Source organism: Hypanus sabinus, chromosome 11 (genome assembly GCF_030144855.1).
Source record: "Hypanus sabinus isolate sHypSab1 chromosome 11, sHypSab1.hap1, whole genome shotgun sequence".
In the NCBI taxonomy this organism is placed as follows: Eukaryota; Metazoa; Chordata; class Chondrichthyes; order Myliobatiformes; family Dasyatidae; genus Hypanus; species Hypanus sabinus.
The window spans coordinates 32,720,861-32,740,768 of NC_082716.1; the positions used below are offsets into that span (position 1 = coordinate 32,720,861).

The 19,908-nt window shown below is 42.1% G+C and overlaps 2 protein-coding genes across 5 annotated transcripts in view; both read right to left on the reverse strand.

Annotated features, from left to right (window-relative positions):
• faah (fatty acid amide hydrolase) overlaps positions 1-11,288 on the reverse strand; it is a 51,193-nt gene extending 39,905 nt beyond the window's left edge. Inside the window, exons 1-3 of one of the 2 annotated variants that reach the window (XM_059984054.1) lie at positions 10,959-11,288; positions 7,536-7,649; positions 1,077-1,217 (exon numbers count right to left, since the gene is read on the reverse strand). In XM_059984054.1, the coding sequence (XP_059840037.1) occupies positions 1,077-1,217; positions 7,536-7,649; positions 10,959-11,159 (456 nt within the window). In that variant the 5' untranslated portion in view covers positions 11,160-11,288. Of the gene's footprint in view, positions 1-1,076; positions 1,218-7,535; positions 7,650-10,073; positions 10,215-10,958 lie in introns of those variants that run through there. The other variant, XM_059984055.1, reaches the window with a different exon arrangement.
• A 2,434-nt stretch (positions 11,289-13,722) lies between these two features.
• LOC132401819 (fatty-acid amide hydrolase 1-like) overlaps positions 13,723-19,908 on the reverse strand; it is a 35,943-nt gene continuing 29,757 nt past the window's right edge. For all 3 annotated transcript variants that reach the window (XM_059984059.1, XM_059984060.1, XM_059984061.1), the window contains one exon: positions 13,723-14,099. In XM_059984059.1, the coding sequence (XP_059840042.1) occupies positions 13,974-14,099 (126 nt within the window). In that variant the 3' untranslated portion in view covers positions 13,723-13,973. The remainder of the gene's footprint in view (positions 14,100-19,908) is intronic.

Sequence of the window (19,908 nt, forward strand, 5' to 3'; positions counted from 1 at the left end):
TTGAACTATGTCTCCCTGACAATGAAGGTACCATCTGTTTCTGTCACATAATGATGCTGAAAAACTAACTCATGCCTTTATATCAAATAAGCAAGATTACGGCAATGCACTTTTTACTGGCCATCCAAAGCAATCTATTGACAAACTTCAACTCATTCAGAACACCAGTGCTAGACTTGTAATTAAAACCAGGATGAAGGAACACATCACTCCTATTCTAACCTTTCTGCACTGGCTTCCTGTACCTTTTAGAACTGATTTTAAAGTTTTATTTTAAAGCACTAGATCATTTTTCTCTTTCTTGTTTTTAAAGCTTTCAATGGTTTTGTATCAGAGTACATCACAGAAACACATCCATTTTATAATCCTGCTCGATCTCTCAGATCATTTTCCCCATCGGTCTCTTACATTTAAACAATCTCCCTCAAAAGATAACTGGCATGTCAGCTTTTATTTCCTCAAAAATGCTCCTAAACTGTGGAATTCAAAGGGGTGCAGACTCAGTTGACACTTTTAAACGCCAGCTCAAAACCTATTTATTTAACCTTGCTTTTAACTAACATTTTGTTTTTTTACTTTCATGTTTGCACTTTATCCCACCGTAAAGCACTTTGAACTGCATTGTTTGTATAAAATGCGCTCTATAAATAAATTAAAGTCCAAAACCAGTGAACATACACTTCAAGTGTTTGGCTAGATGATTATAGAGAAGATAAATTGCAGGAGAATGGGGTTGAGAGGGATAACAAATCAGCCGTGACGTATGGCCTAATTCTGCTCCTATGTCTTATGTCTTCTTTTCTCAGCGAGAGGGAGATGGGGATCTGGAGCTCACTGCCTGGAAGGGTGAAAGCATTGGAAATACATTGATCTGAAAAGCACTTGGTTGTTTATTTGTATTCAAGGACCAGGAGTGGCATCCTTGAGCTGGTTAGTGTTTAGGCTGGATAACTTTCATGACTGAATGGCCTCCATCTGTCATTAGTTTTCTGTGATTCACTCACCATCCCTTCTCTAACACCCCTCAGACAACCTGCAGCAAGAGTTGTATCACCCGCTCTCCTGTGACCTCATACCTTGTAGTTAATGTTGTCCTTAATGCTGATGGGGATCCCATAAAGTAGTCCCTTCCGTTTCACCTGGGTATCCTGAAGCTGCGTTTGGCATTCAGGAAGAAAATCCGTGAGGCAGTTCAGCTGCTTATTGACTTCCAAGGCCTTCAACAGAAGAAGGGTAAAGACCTATTGCAATGAGCTAACTATAACATAGGGAAATACTCAGATTTTACCATGAAATTCTAACTTTAGATGAACTGTTTACAGGCATTACAATAGGTTCAGCACATTATGATCACAGTACTCAGTTTTAGCATCAGTGAAACATAGAAAACCTACAGCACAACACAGGCCCTTTGGCCCACAAACTTGTGCCGAACATGTCCCTACCTTAGAAGTTATTAGGCTAACCTATAGCCCTCTATTTTGCTTAAGCTCCACTTACCCATCTAAAGGTCTCTTAAAAGACTTTATCGTATCCACTCCACCAGCGTTGCTGGCAGTCTATTCCACGTACCCACCACTCTGAGTAAAAAAGCTTACCCCTGGCATCTCCTCTATACCTACTCCCCAGCGCCTTACACCTGTGTCCTCTTGTGACAACCATTTCAGCCCTGGGAAAAAGTCTCTGACTATCCACACGATCAATGCCTCTCATCATGTTATACGCCTCTATCAGGTCACCTCTCATCCTCCGTCGCTTCAAGGAGAAAAGGCCGAGTTCACTCAACCTATTCTCATAAAGCATGTTCCCCATTCCAGGCACATCCTTGTAAATCTCCTCTGCAGCCTTTCTGTGGCTTCCACATCCTTCCTGTAGTGAGGCAACCAGAACTGAGCACAGTACTCCAAGTGAGGTCTGACTCAGGGTCCTATATAGCTGCAAAATTACCTCTCGGCTCCTAAATTCAATTCCACAATTGATGAAGGCTAACACATCGCACTCCTTGTTAACCACAGAGTTAACATGCGCAGCTGCTTCGAGTGTCCTGCTGATCCTCCACACTGCCAAGAGTCTTACCATTAATACTAAATTCTGCCATCATATCTGACCTACCAAAATGAACCTCTTCACCCTTATCTGGGTTGAACTCCATCTGCCACTTCTCAGCCCAGTTTTGCATCCTATCAATGTCCCGCTGTAACATCTGACAGCTCTCCACAACACCTCCAACCTTTGTGTCATCAGCAAACTTACTAACCCATCCCTCCACTTCCTCATCCCGGTCATTTATATATTAAAAAAATCACGAAGAGTAAGGGTCCCTCAACAGATCCCCGAGGCACCCCACTGGTGACCGACCTCCATGCAAACTATGACCCATCTACAACCACTCTTTGCCTTCTGTGGGCAAGCCAGTTCTGGATCCGCAAAGCAAAGCCCTCTTGGATCTCATGCCTCCTTACTTTCTCAATAAGCCTTGCATGGGGTACCTTATCAAATGCCTTCCTGAAATCCATATACACTACATCTACTGCTCTTCCTTCATCAATGTGCTTAATCACATCTTCAAAAAATTCAATCAGGCTCGTAAGGCAGAACCTGCCCTTGACAAAGCCATGCTGACCACTCCTAATCATATTACACCTCTTCAAATGTTCATAAATCCTGCTTCTCAGGATCTTCTCCATCAACTTCCCAACCACAGAGGTAATACTCACCGTCTCTAATTTCCTGGGCTATCTCTACTCCCTTTCTTGAATAAACGAAAAACATCCCCAACCATTCAATCCTCCGGAACTTCTCCCATCGCCAGAGGTTCAGCAATCTCCTCCCTCGCCCCCCACAGTATCCTGGGGTACATCTCATTTGATCCCGGTGACTTATCCAACTTGATGCTTTCCAAAGGCTCCAGCACATCCTCTTTCTTAATATCCACATGTTCAAGCTTTTCAGACTGCTGCAAGTCATCACTACAATCACCAAGATCCTTTTCCATCGTGAATACTGAAGTATTCATTAAGTACCTCTGCTATTTCCTCTGGTTCCAAACACACTTTCCCACTGTCACACTTAATAGGTCCTATTCTTTCATGTCTTATCTTCTTGCTCTTCACATACTTGTAGAATGCCTTGGGGTTTTCCTTAATCCTGTCCGCTAAGGCCTTGTCATGGCCCCTTCTGGCTCTCCTAATTTCCTTCTCAAGATCCTCCCTATTAGCTTTATAATCTAGATCTCTAACATTACCTAGCTCTCTGAACCTTTTGTAAGCTTTTCTTTTCTTCTTGACTAGATTTATTACAGCCTTTGTACACCACGGTTCCTGTACCCTACCATAACTTCCCTGTCTCATTGGAACGTACCTATACAGAACTCCACACATATATCCCCTGAACATTTGCCACATTTCTTCCGTACTTTTCCCTGAGAACGTTTCCAAATTAAGCCTCCAATTTCCTGCCTTATAGCCTCATAATTCCCCTTATTCCAATTAAATGCTTTTCTAACTTGTTTGTTCCTATCTCTCTCCAATGCTATTATAAAGGAGGCAGAATTATGATCACTATCTCCAAAATGCTCCCTCACCAGACCAGGTTCATTTCCCAATACGAAATAAAGTACAGCCTCTCCTCTTGTAGACTTATCTACATACTGTGTCAAGAAACCTACATGAACTCACCTAACAAATTCCACCCCATCTAAGCCCCTTGCTCTAGGGAGATGTCAATCAGTATTTGGGAAATTAAAATCACCCATCACAACAATTCTGTTATTATTTCACCTTTCCAGAATCTGTTTCCCTATCTGCTCCTCAATGTTCCTGTTATTATTGGGCAGCCTATAAAACACACCCAGCAAAATTATTGACCCCTTCCTGTTCCTAACCTCCACCCGCAGAAACTCTGAAGATAATCCCTCCATAACGTCCACCTTTTCTGCAGCCGTGACATTATCTCTGATCAACAGTGCCACCCCCACCTCTTTTGCCTCTCTCCCTGTCCTTTCTGAAACATCTAAAACCCACCACTTGAAGTAACCATTCCTGTCCCTGAGCCATCCAAGTCTCTGTAATGGCCACCACATCATAGCTCCAAGTACTGATCCATACTCTAAGCTCATCCACCTTGTTCACAACACTCCTTGCATTAAATAAGACAAATCAAACATTCGGTCTGAGCGTGTCCCTTCTCTATCACCTGCCTATCCTCCCTCTCAAACTGTCTACAAGCTTTCTGTATTTGTGAGCCAACCTCCTCTTCCTATCTCTCTATTCACAATGAAGGAACTAATCTAGGATTAGCAAAACTGTTAGCTTATGAAAGCAACATGAATAAAGTAACTTCTGTGGTACACAAGATCTATTGTAGATGCTGGAAATCCAAAGCAACACACACACAATGCTGGCAGAACTCAGCAAGTCAGGCAGCACCAAATAAAATGAAAATGTCAATATTTTGAGCCAAGACTCTTCATCAGTACCAATGAAGGGTCTTGGCCTGAAATTTACATGGTACTGGGGATTCCCAATAATTAACCTGTAATGCAAGGTTGGCTTCTACATTGGCTTCTACATTGGCTTCTACCTCGTTTAACGTCAAATGGAATATCCAGATGACTTGAGGGCAAGAAACAGAGCTGATACAGTCATTTCCTCTACGCCTTCTCTGCCCTCCAGGCTTTTCAAACCCAACACTAGGGCTCACTTCTGGCCTCAAACTGGCATTGCATTTTGTGTCCAGCAGATTGCTGGACATCCATCTCAATTCAATCAGAGAATCACAGAAAAGTACAGCACAGAAACAGGTCCTTCAGCCCATCTAGTCCTTGGTGAACCACTTAAGCTGCCTACTCCCATTGACCTGCACAGGGAACATAGCTCTCCAAACCCCTTCCCATCCATGTACCTATCCAAACCTCTCTTAAATGTTGAAATTCAGCTCACAGGTTCCATTTGTGCTAGCAGCTTGATCCACACTCTCACGACCCTTTGAGTGAAGCAGTTCCCCCTCATGTCCCTTTAAACTTTTACTTTTCACCCTTAACCCATTACCTCTAGTTGTAGTCCCACCCAACCCCAGTGGAAGAAGCCTGCTTGCATTTACCCTATTTATACCCCTCAATTTTATATACCTCTATCAAATCTGCTCACATTCTTCTATGTTCCGAGGAATGAAGTTCTACCCTATTCAATCTTTCTTTATAATTCAGGTCCTGCAGACTTGGCAATATCCTTGTAAATTTTCTCAGTATTCTTTCAACCTTATTTATATCATTCCTGTAGGTAGGTAACCAAAACTGCCACGATTTTCCAAATCTGGCCTCAACAATGTCATATACAACTTTAACATAACATCACATCACCTGAACTCAATACTTCCATTTAAGGCTAATGTACCAAAAGCTTTCTTTGCAACCCTATTCCTGTGATGCCAATTTCAACGAATTTTTTCCAGATCCCTTTGTTCTACCACACTCCTCAGTGCCCTACCGTTCACAGTGCAAGACCTACACTGTTTGATCCCATTGAAGTGCAACACCTCACATGTCTGCATTAAGTTCTACCTGCCATTTTACAGCCCATTTTTCCAGCAGGTCCAGATCCCTCTGCAAGCCATGATAGCCTTCCTCTCTGTCCACTACACCCCTCCCCCCCCCCAAAAAATCTTGGTGTCATCCGCTGATCCAGTTAACCACATTATCATCCAGATCACTGATATAAATGACAAACAACAATGGACCCAATCCTGAGGCACTTCATTAGTCACAGGCCTCCAGTCAAAGAGGCAACCATCTACCACTGCTTTTGACTTCTCCCACACAGCCAATGTCTAATCCAATTCACGACCTCCTCGTGAATGCCAAATGACTGATCCTTCTTGACCAATCTCCCATGCAGGACCTGGTCAACTATCTTAAATTTTATGCAGACAACATCCATTGTTTTGTCTTTATCAATTTTCCTGGAAACTACCTTGAAAGACTCTCCAAGATTGCTAAGACACCATCTACCATGCCCGAAGCCATGCTGACAATCCTTAATCACTCCATGTCTATCCAAATACTCATATCCTTTAGAGTACCTTCCCTTAGAACACCTTCCAGTAACTTTCCCACCATTGATGTCAGGCTCACCAGGAGCCTTTATTAAACAGAGGAAAAACATTGGCTATCCTCCAATCCTCCAGCACCTCACCTGTCACCAAGGATCATTTAAATCTCTCTGCTAGGGCCCCAGCAATTTCTACACTTCCCTCCCACACGGTCCAAGGCAGCACCTTCTCAGACCCTGGGGACTGAGAATCCACCCTAATTTGTCCCAAGACGGAAAAACTTCCTCCTCTGTAGCATGTGTAGAGCCCATGAAGTTGGTGCCATTTTGCCTTACTTCTATATACAGTACTCTGTGTCCATCTCCTGAGTGAATACAGATGCAAAAAAAAAAATGTACTTAAGATCTCTCCCATTTCTTTTGGCTCTATATGTGGATTACCATTCCAATCTTCCAGAGAACTAATTTTGCCCCTTGCAATCCTTTTGCTCTTATCTGTAGAATCTCTTAGAATTCTCCTTCACCTTGCCTGCTGGAGCAACTTCATGCCTTTTTTTGAGCCCTGCTGATTTCTTTCTCAAGTGTTCTCTTGCATTTCTTGTATTCCATATGTACCCCATTCATTCTTAACTGCCTATACCCGTTATATCTTTTTTTCCCTTAACCAGGGCCTCAATATCTCATGAAAATCAAGGCTGTTATCTTTACCTTTTATTCTGATAAGCACATACAAGCTTTGTACTCAAAAAAAGTTCACTTCTGAAGGCCGCCCACTGACCAAGTTTACCTTTGTCAGAAAACTACCTGACCCAGTCCACACTTGCCTGGTCCTTTCTGGTACTATCAACATCGGCCTGTCTCCAATTTGGAATCTCAACCCGCAGACTGGACTTACCTTTCTGCATATTTGCTTTGAATCTAATGGTATTGTGATCACTAGATGCAAACTTATGTCACCTGCCCTGTCACATTCCCTTATAGCAGATCCAGTATCACACACTCTCCCATTGGGAATTCTACTTTCCTGAACACATTTAACAAACTCTATCCCATCCAGTTCTTTACATCATGTGGAAAGTTAAAATCACCTTCTATAACAACCTTATGTTTCTTGCACCATTCTGCAATCTCGCTGCAAATTTTTTGCTCTAATTCCCTCAAGCTGTTGGGTGGACTATAATATAGTCCTGTTAATGTGGTCATACCTTTCTTATTTCTCAGTTACATCCATAACACCTCACTAGACGAATTCTCCAGTCTGTCCTAATTGAGCATTGCCAAGACATTTTCCCTAACTAGTAACACTGTGCCTCCTTCTTTAATCCCTCACACTCTGTCATGTCTAAAGCAGCTGCACCCTAGAGTACTGAGCTGCTAGTCTTGCTCCTCCTGGAACCAAGTCTTACTAGTATGGGGCATCAAGTCTCCCCCACCCCCCACCCACTCCATATCCCACCCCTCCAAGCACCACAGAATACTACCTCATACCTTCTCCATGTAGGCATTCAGTACACTATCAGGAGCAAGAGTGCCTCCCTGCAATTTTTCATGGAGCTCCTGAAGGGATAGGGACAGAATGAATTCAGCATCTCCTGGCTGCCTCTGGGAAAAAAAAAGAGCAGGCTTTGGTTACAATTTAAAGGATCAGAAAGCAATGGTGTCTCTGCAAATAGTTTTATTGGAAAGTGCACCCAGATCACAGCAGCTGGAGTGAAGAGGAGTGCACTACACAACTAGTATTAAATGGCAGGAAATATTGAAAAGGACAATGTAACATGCCTTCATTGAGATAAGAAGCAGAGCTCCAGATGTGACATCAGGATACAAAAAGTGACACTTGCAGAAGCAGCAACTAACCAGTGGGTAGTTCTACTAATGCTCTTACTACTTAGAACTATAGAACATTACAGCACAGAAACAGGCCCTTTTGGCCCTTCTTGGCTGTGCTGAACCATTTTTCTGCCTAGTCCCACTGACCTGCACCTGGACCATATCCCTCCATACATCTCTCATCCATGTACCTGTCCAAGTTTTTCTTGAAATGGTAAAAGTGAGCCCACATTTACCACTTCATCTGGCAGCTCATTCCACACTCCCACCACTCTGTGTGAAGAAGCCCCCCCCCTCCCCATGTTCCCTTTAAACTTTTCCCCCTTCACCCTTAACATACGTCCTCTGGTTTTTTCCTCCCCTAGCCTCAGTGGAAAAAGCCTGCTTGCATTCACTTTATCTATACCCATAATTTTATATACATCTATCAAATCTCCCCTCATTCTTCTATGTTCCAGGGGATAATGTCCTAACCCATTCAACCTTTCTCTGTAACTCAGTTTCTCAAGTCCCGGCAACATCCTTGTAAACTTTCTCTGCACTCTTTCAACCTTATTAATATCCTTCCTGTAATTCGGTGACCAAAACTGCACACAATACTCCAAATTCGGCCTCACTAATGCCTTATACAACCTCACCATTACATTCCAACTCTTATACTCAATACTTTGATTTATAAAGGCCAATGTACCAAAAGCTCTCTTACGACCCTATCTACCTGTGATGCCACTTTTAGGGAATTTTGTATCTGTATTCCCAGATCCCTCTGTTCTACTGCACTCCTCAGTACCCTAACATTTACCTTGTATGTTCTACCTTGGTTTGTCCTTCCAAAGTGCAATACCTCACACTTGTCTGTATTAAACTCCAGCTGCCATTTTTCAGCCCATTTTTCCAGGGGTCCAATATGTACCACGACCTATGGCTGTTCACCTTCCCACTTCAGGATATTGTGGACGCGATCAGAAAACAACCCAGACCCTGGCACCTGGGAGGCACACTACCATCTACGTTTCTTTCTTGTGTCCACAGAATCACCTGTCTGACCCCCTAACTATAGTGTCCCCTATCACTGCTGCCCTCCTCTTCCTTTCCCTGCCCTTCTGAGCCACAGGGCCAGACTCTATCCCAGAGGCATGGCCACTGTTGCTTCCCCAGGTAGGTCATTCACCCAGCAGTACTGAAACAGGAGTACTTATTTAAGGGGTTCAGCCACAGGAGTATTTTCTTGCATCTTACTCTTGCCCTTCCCTCTCCTAACTGTTACCCACTTGTCTGTCTCCCGAGGCTCCAGTGTGACTACTTGCCTATAGCTCCCCTCTATCACCTCCTCACTTTCCCAGACCAGACAAAGGTCATCGAACAGCATTTCCAGTTCCCCAAGGAGCTGCAGCTTGACGCACCTAGTGCAGATGTGGCCACTGGGAAGGCTGGGAGTCTCCCGGACATCCCACATCTGACACCCAGTACAGAACACCGGCCTCACACTCATACTTCCTGTTTCTATTCTACACAAGTAACTTACTTCACTTCATTACTGCAAAGCCCTCCGACTCTGACGACCGCTCTATAAAGCTGTCTTCATTTTAAATTCTTCCTGCCGGTCTAACTCGCTGACGTCCACTCGTCTGCTCAGTTGTGCCTCGATCCATAGATGCTGCCTGGCCTGCTGAGTTCCTCCAGCATTTTGTGTGCATTACTAAGGTCATATCCCTGTCGTCTCTCCATACTCTCTGTTGCCTTTTGCTTCTAGAAATCATCCATCCTTTTAAATATTTTGTACCTCTCATTCTTCTAAGACCTATTAAATACAAATCTGATCAACCCAATCTCATCTTTCATGACAGTCCTGCAGCCTAGTGGAATCTTGCTGAAGAACAACCGAGGCAGACTCTCAAGTGGATATGCGCTGAGTGACAGTATCAGCACCATACTTGAAATGTTCAATTCTGCCGCTGTCTGTAAGGAAATTGTACATTCTCCCCATGACTGTGTGGGTTTCCTCCCAAATTCCAAAGACTTATGGGTTACCCTTAGTTAGCTTTTGATCATGCTACATTGGCACCTGAATGTAGGGTGACACTTGTGGGCAGCCCCCAGCACATCCTCACTGTTTTGGCAGTTGACACAAGTGATGGATTTCACTGCTTGCTTCAACGTTTCGATGTACATGTGACAAAGGTACCCTCATCTTACCGTATGTATATATAATCACCACTTTGTTCCATCCGTCATGTAGAGACATTGAAATTTCCTAGTAGATTTTCTTGGGTTTTTTTTTTGCTCTGGGTGGTGCTTAAACAACCAGTCAGGTAGCTATTCATCCAGATATGTTTCCCGGCTCTCAGAGTCTTCAAGGGTTGTTCCCAGGTACGTGTACACCGGGATAAACTCTACTGGAAGATCCTCGTTTGGGTGAAGGGTGCACTCTGGCCTGCCCATTGCTCGCTGGAATTCCAGTACAATGAGATATCCACAAGATAATTCTGTCAACTCGCACATTCCAGGCTACAGTCGTACGTGCTGAAGAATGAACCGAATTTGGGGGCAGCCAACGCAAAGCCTTTGTGCGGGGCAACAGCGAGGTTTCTCAGTCAGGGACTCGGCGGGGCCCCGCCCCTCCCAATCACGGTAACACTTGTATCGCTCGGTGAGGGTCACGTGCGAGGAATATGGTCAAATGTTTTACAAACCAAAACACTATCAATGTAACAAAAGGCATGCACTTTTTGTATTTCTTTTAATTTACAGTTCATTTTTCTTAAATAAGATTAATCTTATTTCCTTTTTCAATCACCCAAACCTCTCTCTGGTTGTTCTGCAGATTTAGTCATTTAAACAGAATTTCTATCACCCTAGGTCTGAATCAATCACAGTGACAACCAAATAGTAGCAGGCCTAGACAAAAATAATGCTCAAAAACAATGCAGGCACCCCTGCCTCGGGATATCCGCTGCCATGTTCACTAATCCGATTCTGCGACGGAACACAACTAACCCGAGTCTGTCACGCCTTATGCATGCTTCATATATTTTGCCACCACATCCGCTGGCCCGCTTGCCCCATATTTTCAAAACTTACCGACTCTTCAAACTTCAACACGGCACTCTCCATTTCTCTCAGGGCTTTTTCTCTCCTTAAGCGGGCTTTCCGTAACACTGCCCGACAGTCCCTCCTTTCCATCCATCTCCATAGTAGAAGCAATGCAGCCCCGCCGCAAACCGAGCCGATGACGGTTTGATAAACGTGAGGATTGAGGAGCTCATCCCGCGTCCAAGACATTGTGAGCCTAGTCCTCGGACTGAATATGGATGCAAACCAACGAAAGATTACCCGCGGTGGTCATATATATATGAAGCAACACAGCTGCTTTAAAACCAGGCATGGATTATGCCAAAAGAATGGATTGGAATGCAAATAATCCAATCCTTCGGGGATTACTATGAAAGGATCATACGAACCACTAGCTGGCGTCATTCCCAGCGCAAAAGAAGATTTTTTTTTGTTGTTTGAGACCAATCACTTTATGCATAAAGTTTGGTCACAAGAGGTTTATCACAGGGCTCTCATTATCCCTGCCTATGGTCATGTGTACAATATGGGTACAGGTGCAAAGAAGATCTTGCAGCAATATCACAGGCAAATAGGTACAGACAACATTCTGTATATGTAGATTATTCAAATACTGAAAGAGCAAAAGAAAAAAATACCATGCAAAAACATGACCTTCATAAAAATAAGAGACTATCAGAAAGAAGTTCACCGTAGTGCTGGAAGTGGAATGTAATATTCAATTGCTGAGGTAGAATTGAGGACGTGCAGGTCTGTTCAAGAACTTAATTGTTGTAGGAAAGTAGTTGTCCCTAAACATGATGTTATGGATCATGAAGTTTCTGTGCCACCTGTCTGACTGTAGCAGTGAGAATAGGACATGATTTAGATAGTGGGGATCTGTGACCGGGCAAGTTTGAAAAATACCTATGTCCAGTGCACGATCGACAACACGTTAATGATGTTCTTCTGTAATGGTGAGGAGCACAATAGGTGCAGACCTCACATTTTTATCCAAATACTGTACCAAACTTCTACAGATGATCTGTAGAAAGATTCCTGACTGGTTGCATCTTGGCCTGGAGCTATACTGATGCAGATTTATTTATTTTTTGTTGAGGTATAGTGCAGAATAGGCCATTCTGGCCCTCTGAACCGTGCTGCCCAGCAATCAGCCCCTTCCCCCTCTACCCCCCACACCCAGGTTTTACTCCTAGCCTAATCGTGGGATAATTTAGAATGACCAATTAATTGATGAAATTGATGAGCTTACCAAGGAAATATTATCCCCCAATTCTTCCTACGCTACATTGATGACTGCATTGGTGCAACTTCTTGCAACCATGCTGAGCTTGTCAATTTCATCAACTTTGCCTCCAACTTTCACCCTGCCCTCAAATTTACTTGGTCCATTTACGACACCTCTCTCCCCTTTCTTGATCTTTCTATCTCCATTCCTGGAGATAGTCTATCTACTGATATCTTTTATAAATCCACTGGCTGTCACAGCTACCTTGACCACACCTCTTCCTACACTGTTACTTGTAAAAATACCACTCCCATTTCTCAGTTCCTCTGTCTCTGCCACACCTGCTCTCAGGATGAGGCTTTTCATTCCAGAACAACTGAGATGTCCTCCTTCTTCAAAGAAGGGGGCTTCTCTTCTTCTACCGTCAATGCTGCCCTCACCCCATCCTCCCACCACCCCACCAGTGGTAGGTTTCCTCTTGTCCTCACCCATCATCCCACCAGCCTCTACATCTAACCCATAATCCTTCATAACTTCCGCCTTCTCCAACAGGATCTTACCACCAAACACATCTTTCCTCCTCCCCTCTTTCTGCTTTCCAGAGGGATCACTCCCCATGCGACTCCTTCTCACTGATCTCCCTGCTGGTCCTTACCCTTGCAAGCAGAACATGTGCCACATCTGCCCCTACACCTTCTGCCTTACTACCTTCAAGGCCCCAAACAATCCTTCCAGGTGAGGCAACACTTCACGTGTGGGTGTTTTGGGGTCATCTACTGTAACTGGTGTTCCCAGTATGGGCTCCTGTATATTGGTGAGACCTGACATAGATTGGGAGGTCACTTTGTCAAGCACTTCCACTCCATCCACCACAAAAAGTGAAATTTCCCAGTGACACCCATTTCAATTCTACTTCCCATTCCGATTTTGACTTATCAGACCATGGCCTCCAGTACTGCCCCAAAGAGGCCACACTCAGGTTGGAGGGGCAATACCTTATATTCTGTTTGGGTAGCCTCCAACCTGATGGCATGAACACTGATTACTCAAGCATTTGATAATTGCCCCCTCCCATCTCTTCTTCTTCACCATTCTCCATTTTTGTTTCTCTCTCACACTGTCTATTCTTGCCTTCCCATCACCTCCCTCTGGTGCTCCTCCCTCTTCCCTTACTTCCATTTTCTTCTGTCCTCTCCTATAAGATTTCCCCTTCTCCAGCCCTTTACCTGTTCCACCAATCAACTTTCCCGCTCTTAACTTCACCCCCTGCCCCTCTCCCAGATTCATCTACTACCCGCCACCTTGCACTTCTTCCTTTCTTCCCTCACCCTCTTATTCTGACTTCTTCTCCTTCCTTTCCAGTCCTGATGAAGCATCTCAACCCAAAACACCGACTGTTTATTCCTTTCCAAAGATGCTGCCTGACCTGCTGAACTCCTCCAGTACATTGTGCAAAAAAAAAATCAGCTTGCATTACCCAGGAACTTCTTTGTAATTCCATCACTAACACCCTGAAAAAACAAACATTCCCTATTTTAATTTGAATATTTTTATTTGGTATATTTCTGGAATTGCTTTTTTTAAATATTAAGTGCCACATTATCATCCAAAAAATTTTGATTGTGAGAAGCTGCTGAGTTCACTTTAAGCAATAATTCCCCAACGTCATTCACACAAATGTCCTAATAGTGGAAGTGCAATTGTAAATGGTAAATGGAGCTGGCTCATTGACACTGAATAACTTTAAAGTCATCTCAGAACAAAGCTTGCTGAATACTGTATTCTTCCAGAAGTAGTTAGATAATTTTCTTTAAATTGACGAGTCTTTCCACCTCCTTCATGAAACGAAGACAGAGTTCATCCTGCCAGGGTAGGGCCACACACTGCACAGCTAAAGGAAGATCAACACCTCCTGCCATAGCCTGAAATACATGGAAATCAAAGCTATTAGGAAGAGGTGATATAAGATCCTACACTGAAATTCACACATAAATAATTTAGAACTATTGGTATACCTCCCCTGGAATCTACCTTTTTCGATTTAATGTAGCCTTCAGATAATTATCAAAATGGTGCAACATATTTATTTCTCATTGTTGCATCTTATTTCCATCCTAACCTGTCTTTCTTTTCTTTTTCAATTTTTTTATTGATTTTCATATATACATATAAAAAAACATAACATAATAATGAGTAAATTATGAATACAATAGACTTGAAGTCATGTTGATAATAAGATAACAATATCCTATTAAACATCAGCAGAAAAAATACCTTAATCAATCAAGTCCATATAATTATATATGAAAAAAAAACAAAAATAACCATTAAAAGAAGAAAAATTTTGAAAATATGTGAAAAAAGTATATATTAAGAAAAATAAAACATAAAACTAAACTAACATGGGCAATAGTAATAGCTTACAAGTATATGATAGTGTCAAGAAAACTCCAGAACTCCATACCTGAACATGAATAAGCAGAAAGAAGGTCTGGAAAAGGCCAAATTAATTCATATGAAAATGTCGAATAAACGGTCTTCAAATTTAATTGATGAGTCAAAAATAGTGCTAATTTTTTCCAGGCTCAAATAAGAAATAGTTTGAGAAAGCCACTGAAACATGGTAGGAGGATTTACTTCTTTCCAATTTTGTAATATAGACCTTCTGGCCATTAATGTTACAAAAGCAATCATTCGTCTGATTGAAGGGGAAAACTGATTACCATCTTCATTTGGTATGCCAAAAATTGCAGTAATAAAATGAGGTTGTAAATCAATGTTCCAAATTGAGGAAATAGTAGTAAATATGTCCTTCCAATAGTTATGTAAAGTGGGACATGACCAAAACATATGGGTCAATGAGGCCACTTCTGAATGACATCTGTCACATTGAGGGTTAATATGAGAATAAAATCGAGCAAGTTTATCTTTAGACATATGAGCTCTATGTACAATTTTAAATTGTATTAAAGCATGTTTAGCACATATAGAAGAAGAATTAACCATTTGCAAAATTTTTTCCCATTTATCTGTTGATATATTATATCGAAGTTCTTTTTCCCATTCTTGTTTAATTCTAACTGATATTTCTGGTTGTATCCTCATAATCATATTATAAATAAAAGCTACTAATCCCTTCTGACAAGGGTTTAAGGTAAAAATCAAATCTGTAAAATCCACTAAAGTTGAATTAGGAAAAGATGGTAAAACTTTATGTAAGGAATTTCTAATTTGTAAATATCTGAAAAACCTAACCTGTCATTTAGTTGAGGTGACAATTCACATGCATTTCCTGCAGGTAACCTTCCTCTCCAGTGTGTTTTCATCCCAGTCCCCTGACCCTCCTTCAATTGTCCCACTGTTGTCGCTTTTCCTACAACCTCCTCCAGATCCCCCACCAACCATTTTCATCCCCCCCTCCCTTTCCAGGTTCCCTCTACCTGTTACCCACACATTTTGCCCACTGGCAATACCAGTCCCTCCACTATCTGGTTCCGATATTGGTTCCATCGGCCCTGCACCTTTCCCCTCACAGGTACCATTATCATCTTAATTATTCGATACCAGCACAGGTAGTGTTTGTGTTCCTGCTCATCACCCTTGGAACTCCCTTGCCTCTATTTATCATCACCTTCCTCTGTCTCCCAACTCTACCTCTCCCTAGCTCCACCTGCGCATCCTCCTTGGTACATCTATCACCCACTGACTCCTGCCTTAGCCCTGTCCATTTCATCTTTATACTAGCCATCTTTCATCTCCACTGTCAACCCTGATACCAAGTTTCAATCCAAAATGTTGACAATTCCATCCTCCTCTCCACCTACAGAACCTGGTAGGTTGCTCCTGTAGATTGTTTATTGATGCCATTCAACTCATAGTTCTGGTATTTATCCACTAGTTCATCTAACCCTATCAACATAACTTTCTAATTCTTTACTTCTCACGTACTGTGCTTATCCGGCTTTGAGTAGAGGAAATATAGTATTAATGATAAGACTCTTGGCAGTGTGGAGGATCAGAGGGATCTTGGGGTCCGAGTCCATAGGACACTCAAAGCAGCTGCGCAGGTTGACTCTCTGTGGTTAAGAAGGCATACGGTGTATTAGCCTTCATCAATCGTGGAATTGAATTTAGGAGCCAAGAGGTAATGTTGCAGCTATATAGGACCCTGGTCAGACCCCACTTGGAGTACTGTGCTCAGATCTGGTCACCTCAATACAGGAAGGATGTGGAAGGCATAGAAAGGGTGCAGAGGAGATTTACAAGGATGTTGCCTGGACTGGGGAGCATGCCTTTTGAGAATAGATTGAGTGAACTCAGTCTTTCCTCCTTGGAGCGATGGAGGATGAGAGGTGACCTGATAGAGGTGTATAAGATGATGAGAAGTGTTGATCATGTGGATAGTCAGAGGCATTTTCCCAGGGCTGAAATGGTTGCCACAAGAGGACACAGGTTTAAGTTGCTGGGGAGTAGGTACAGAGGAGATGTCAGGTGTAAGTTTTTTAATCACTTGAGTGGTGAATGCTTGGAATGGGCTGCTGGCAATGGTGGTGGAGGCAGATACAATAGGGTCTTTTAAGAAAATTTTGGGTAGGTACGTGGAGCTTAGAAAAATAGAGGGCTATTGGTAAGCCCAGCAATTTCCAAGGTAGGGACATGTTCGGGACAGCTTTGTGGGCCGAAGGGCCTGCATTGTGCTGTAGGTTTTCTATGTTCTATGAAAGAAAATAAAAGAGAAACATACTATTTGTAAGTGTAAGATTGCTAAACAGAGATCTGGATGACCTAGTGCTAGATTTACAAAAGGCTCCATTGCAGATTCACTTACTGAGAAGGCTGACAAAACTTTATTGTATATTGTGAAAGGAATCAGATACAAATACGACATTGGGCAGACCACAAATGGAGTTCTGTGCACAGTATTAATCTCCTTTTTTAAGGAAGGGTTTAAGTGTATTGGAACCAGTTGAAATTGAAGCCTAAAATAGATGAGTGCCTTATGAGGAGATATTGGACAGGTTAGGTTTATACTTACTAGAACTTAGAAAAATTAGAGATAACTAGACTGAAACATTAATTCTGAGTCGTCTATCATGGTTCATCTAATAGGAACATTTACAAGGAGAGATTACTATTTAAAGATAATAGGCCGCTCATTTAAAGACCTTAATGAAGAGGAATTTCTGCTCTTTGGATTCTGAGCTATCCTCTTCCTCAAATGACAGATAAAACTGCCTTTGAATATTCTCAAGACAGAGATACAATAAATAGATACCTGATTAGTAATGCAGAGAAAGGTGATTACATCAGATCAATCATTACCTTATGACCCAGCAGACCCGAGGGAACAAGTTGCTCTCACTAGTTTGTAGTGTGTAAGTTCAAATATTCACTTACTGAGCAACTTCTCAAACAGACACTGAGACAAATAGGGTCAAAACAAAATCCTTGCTGGTTTTTGACAGGACCTGCTGAAAATTCTTTTCCCTGCAAGACCTGTGCCAGCTCTGCCATGATGTTATTGATTATACCTCAATGTCAAACAATGTACTCATTCTTGCAAATCTTTATTTTATATCCTAGTATGAACTAGTTAAAGTTTTCTTGTTTGGTAGGTAACGTGAGTATGATGACATTCCGTTATCTAGCCACATCTACCAAGACGAACAATACCTCTTCAAGCCAATCAATAGTATTTACAATGAGCTGTTGGCTCATTAACTCTGCTGCCCCGGTAGAAAGGACAAAGAAAACAGCTGATCCACTACTCCATGTCACTGCTCTTTCCAGCTGAGCACACCCAGGTACGAAGATCACCACTAAGTGCTGAATTGGCATTGCTGTTTATAAACCTTACACTTTCATTAGTCATTAACTAGCAAATGTGTTTATGAACAAATGCAACATAATGTTGCAGATAATAATTTGTCTATTTCAAATTTAATGGTGACAGCTGCCTTCATTGGTAGCACTCTCGCATTTTAGCCAAAGTGCTGTGGGTTCATATTCCAGGGACCAATTCAGCTGACACAACAGGGAAAGAGCAAGGCTGCTCTATTACAGCTGCAGCCTTTCAGGTAAACATCATAACAGTGAATACATTAAAGATACACATACTCAATGCAAAATACTGAGGAATGTCCTAAAACTGCATAAGATACACTTTAAATACAAGTCTTTCTGTTTTAAACTCACACAGCTTTATATAATGAGCTAAATTCAAAATTAGAAGACAGAGGTTGCATTATTTGCATTGATTTTTCGCAGCACAGATATTGGCTCACTTTGGGCACTTCAGTACATCTCTTTAAAATATGGAAAGAAGGATAGTACATGCTGAAAAACCAGTTTACTAAATAACACCGATTCTTCGCCTACCACCAACTAAAAATAAATACATTTGAACTTTTTTAAAAACATTGCTTCAAAGCTCAGCGGAGCAGGAGAGCTTCATCCAGGTGTAACCTGAGTCCAGCGATGTCGGAGAATCATGACAGCGCTGTGAAACATTAAACCTCCTAGGAGCAAGGTGTTCGTTATCACAAGGCTTATTAAATTTCAGAGAAACTCTTCTGCAGCTTCAAGACTTCAGGTAGCTAAATTTGCAGCTGTTAGTTTCATCATAATGTAACTTTAGAGGGAATGCTGGCAAATTGTCATGAATGAAACAGCAATATGAAAATGAACTTTAAGCCATCGTGCCAGTTATTCAAAGTGAGGGCAGAGCCAACGGTGGCATCTAGAACTGCATGTCTTGAAAAATGATAACCTAAAACTTATCAAAAGTCAGTTACGAATATTCACCAAAAGATTATCAATCTAAAATGATTAGAACATATGAACCTCAGAAACAGGAGCAGGAACAGGTGAACTAATAATTCTGTTATTCAATATGGTCATGCATCACCAATGGTAGTCTTAATTTCTGGAATTTCCTTCCTAAAACTCTCTTTTGCGCTTTCTTCTTCTAAGATCCTCCTTAAAAAAACACACCTAATGCCCATTTGAATAAGGAGGTCAAAGATTATATAGATTATATAATCCAGTTGAGTGAATGCTGAGGAACGCAAATGAGATGTTAATATTCATTTCGAGAAGACTAGAATATAAATGAAAGGATGTAATGTTGAGACCTTATACAACACTGGTGAGCTCTCACTTGGAGTATTGTGAGCAGTATTGGGCCCTTTGTCTAAGAAAGATTGTGTTGAAATTGGAGAGGGTTCAAAGGAGCTTCACGAAAATTATTCTGGGAATGAAAGGCTTATCATATGAGGAGTGTTTGATGGCTTTGGGCCTGTACTCAGTGCAATTCAGAAGAATGAGGGGTGACCTCATTGAAACCTATCAAATGTTGAAAGGCCTCGGTAGAGTGGATGTAAAGAGGATGTTTTCTATGGTGGGGGAACCTGAGACTAGAGCACACAGCCTCAGAACAGAGGGACATCCATATAGAATGGAGATGAGGAGGAACTTCTTTAAAGCTTCAAAGGTTCTTTTTGTTATCAAAGTATGTATGCAGAATACAACTCTGAGATTCGTCTTCTCCAGATAGCCACAAAACAGGAAAATCATGGAAGTTGTTGCAAAAAAAGACATCAAACCCCTCACACAAAAAGGAAAAAGAAAACTCACAAACCCCAGACCCACAACCTCCTCCCTCACACGAAAACTAACAGATTGCCCACACGGAAAACGGCAGCTAGAACATCAAACCCTAAACCCCCAACT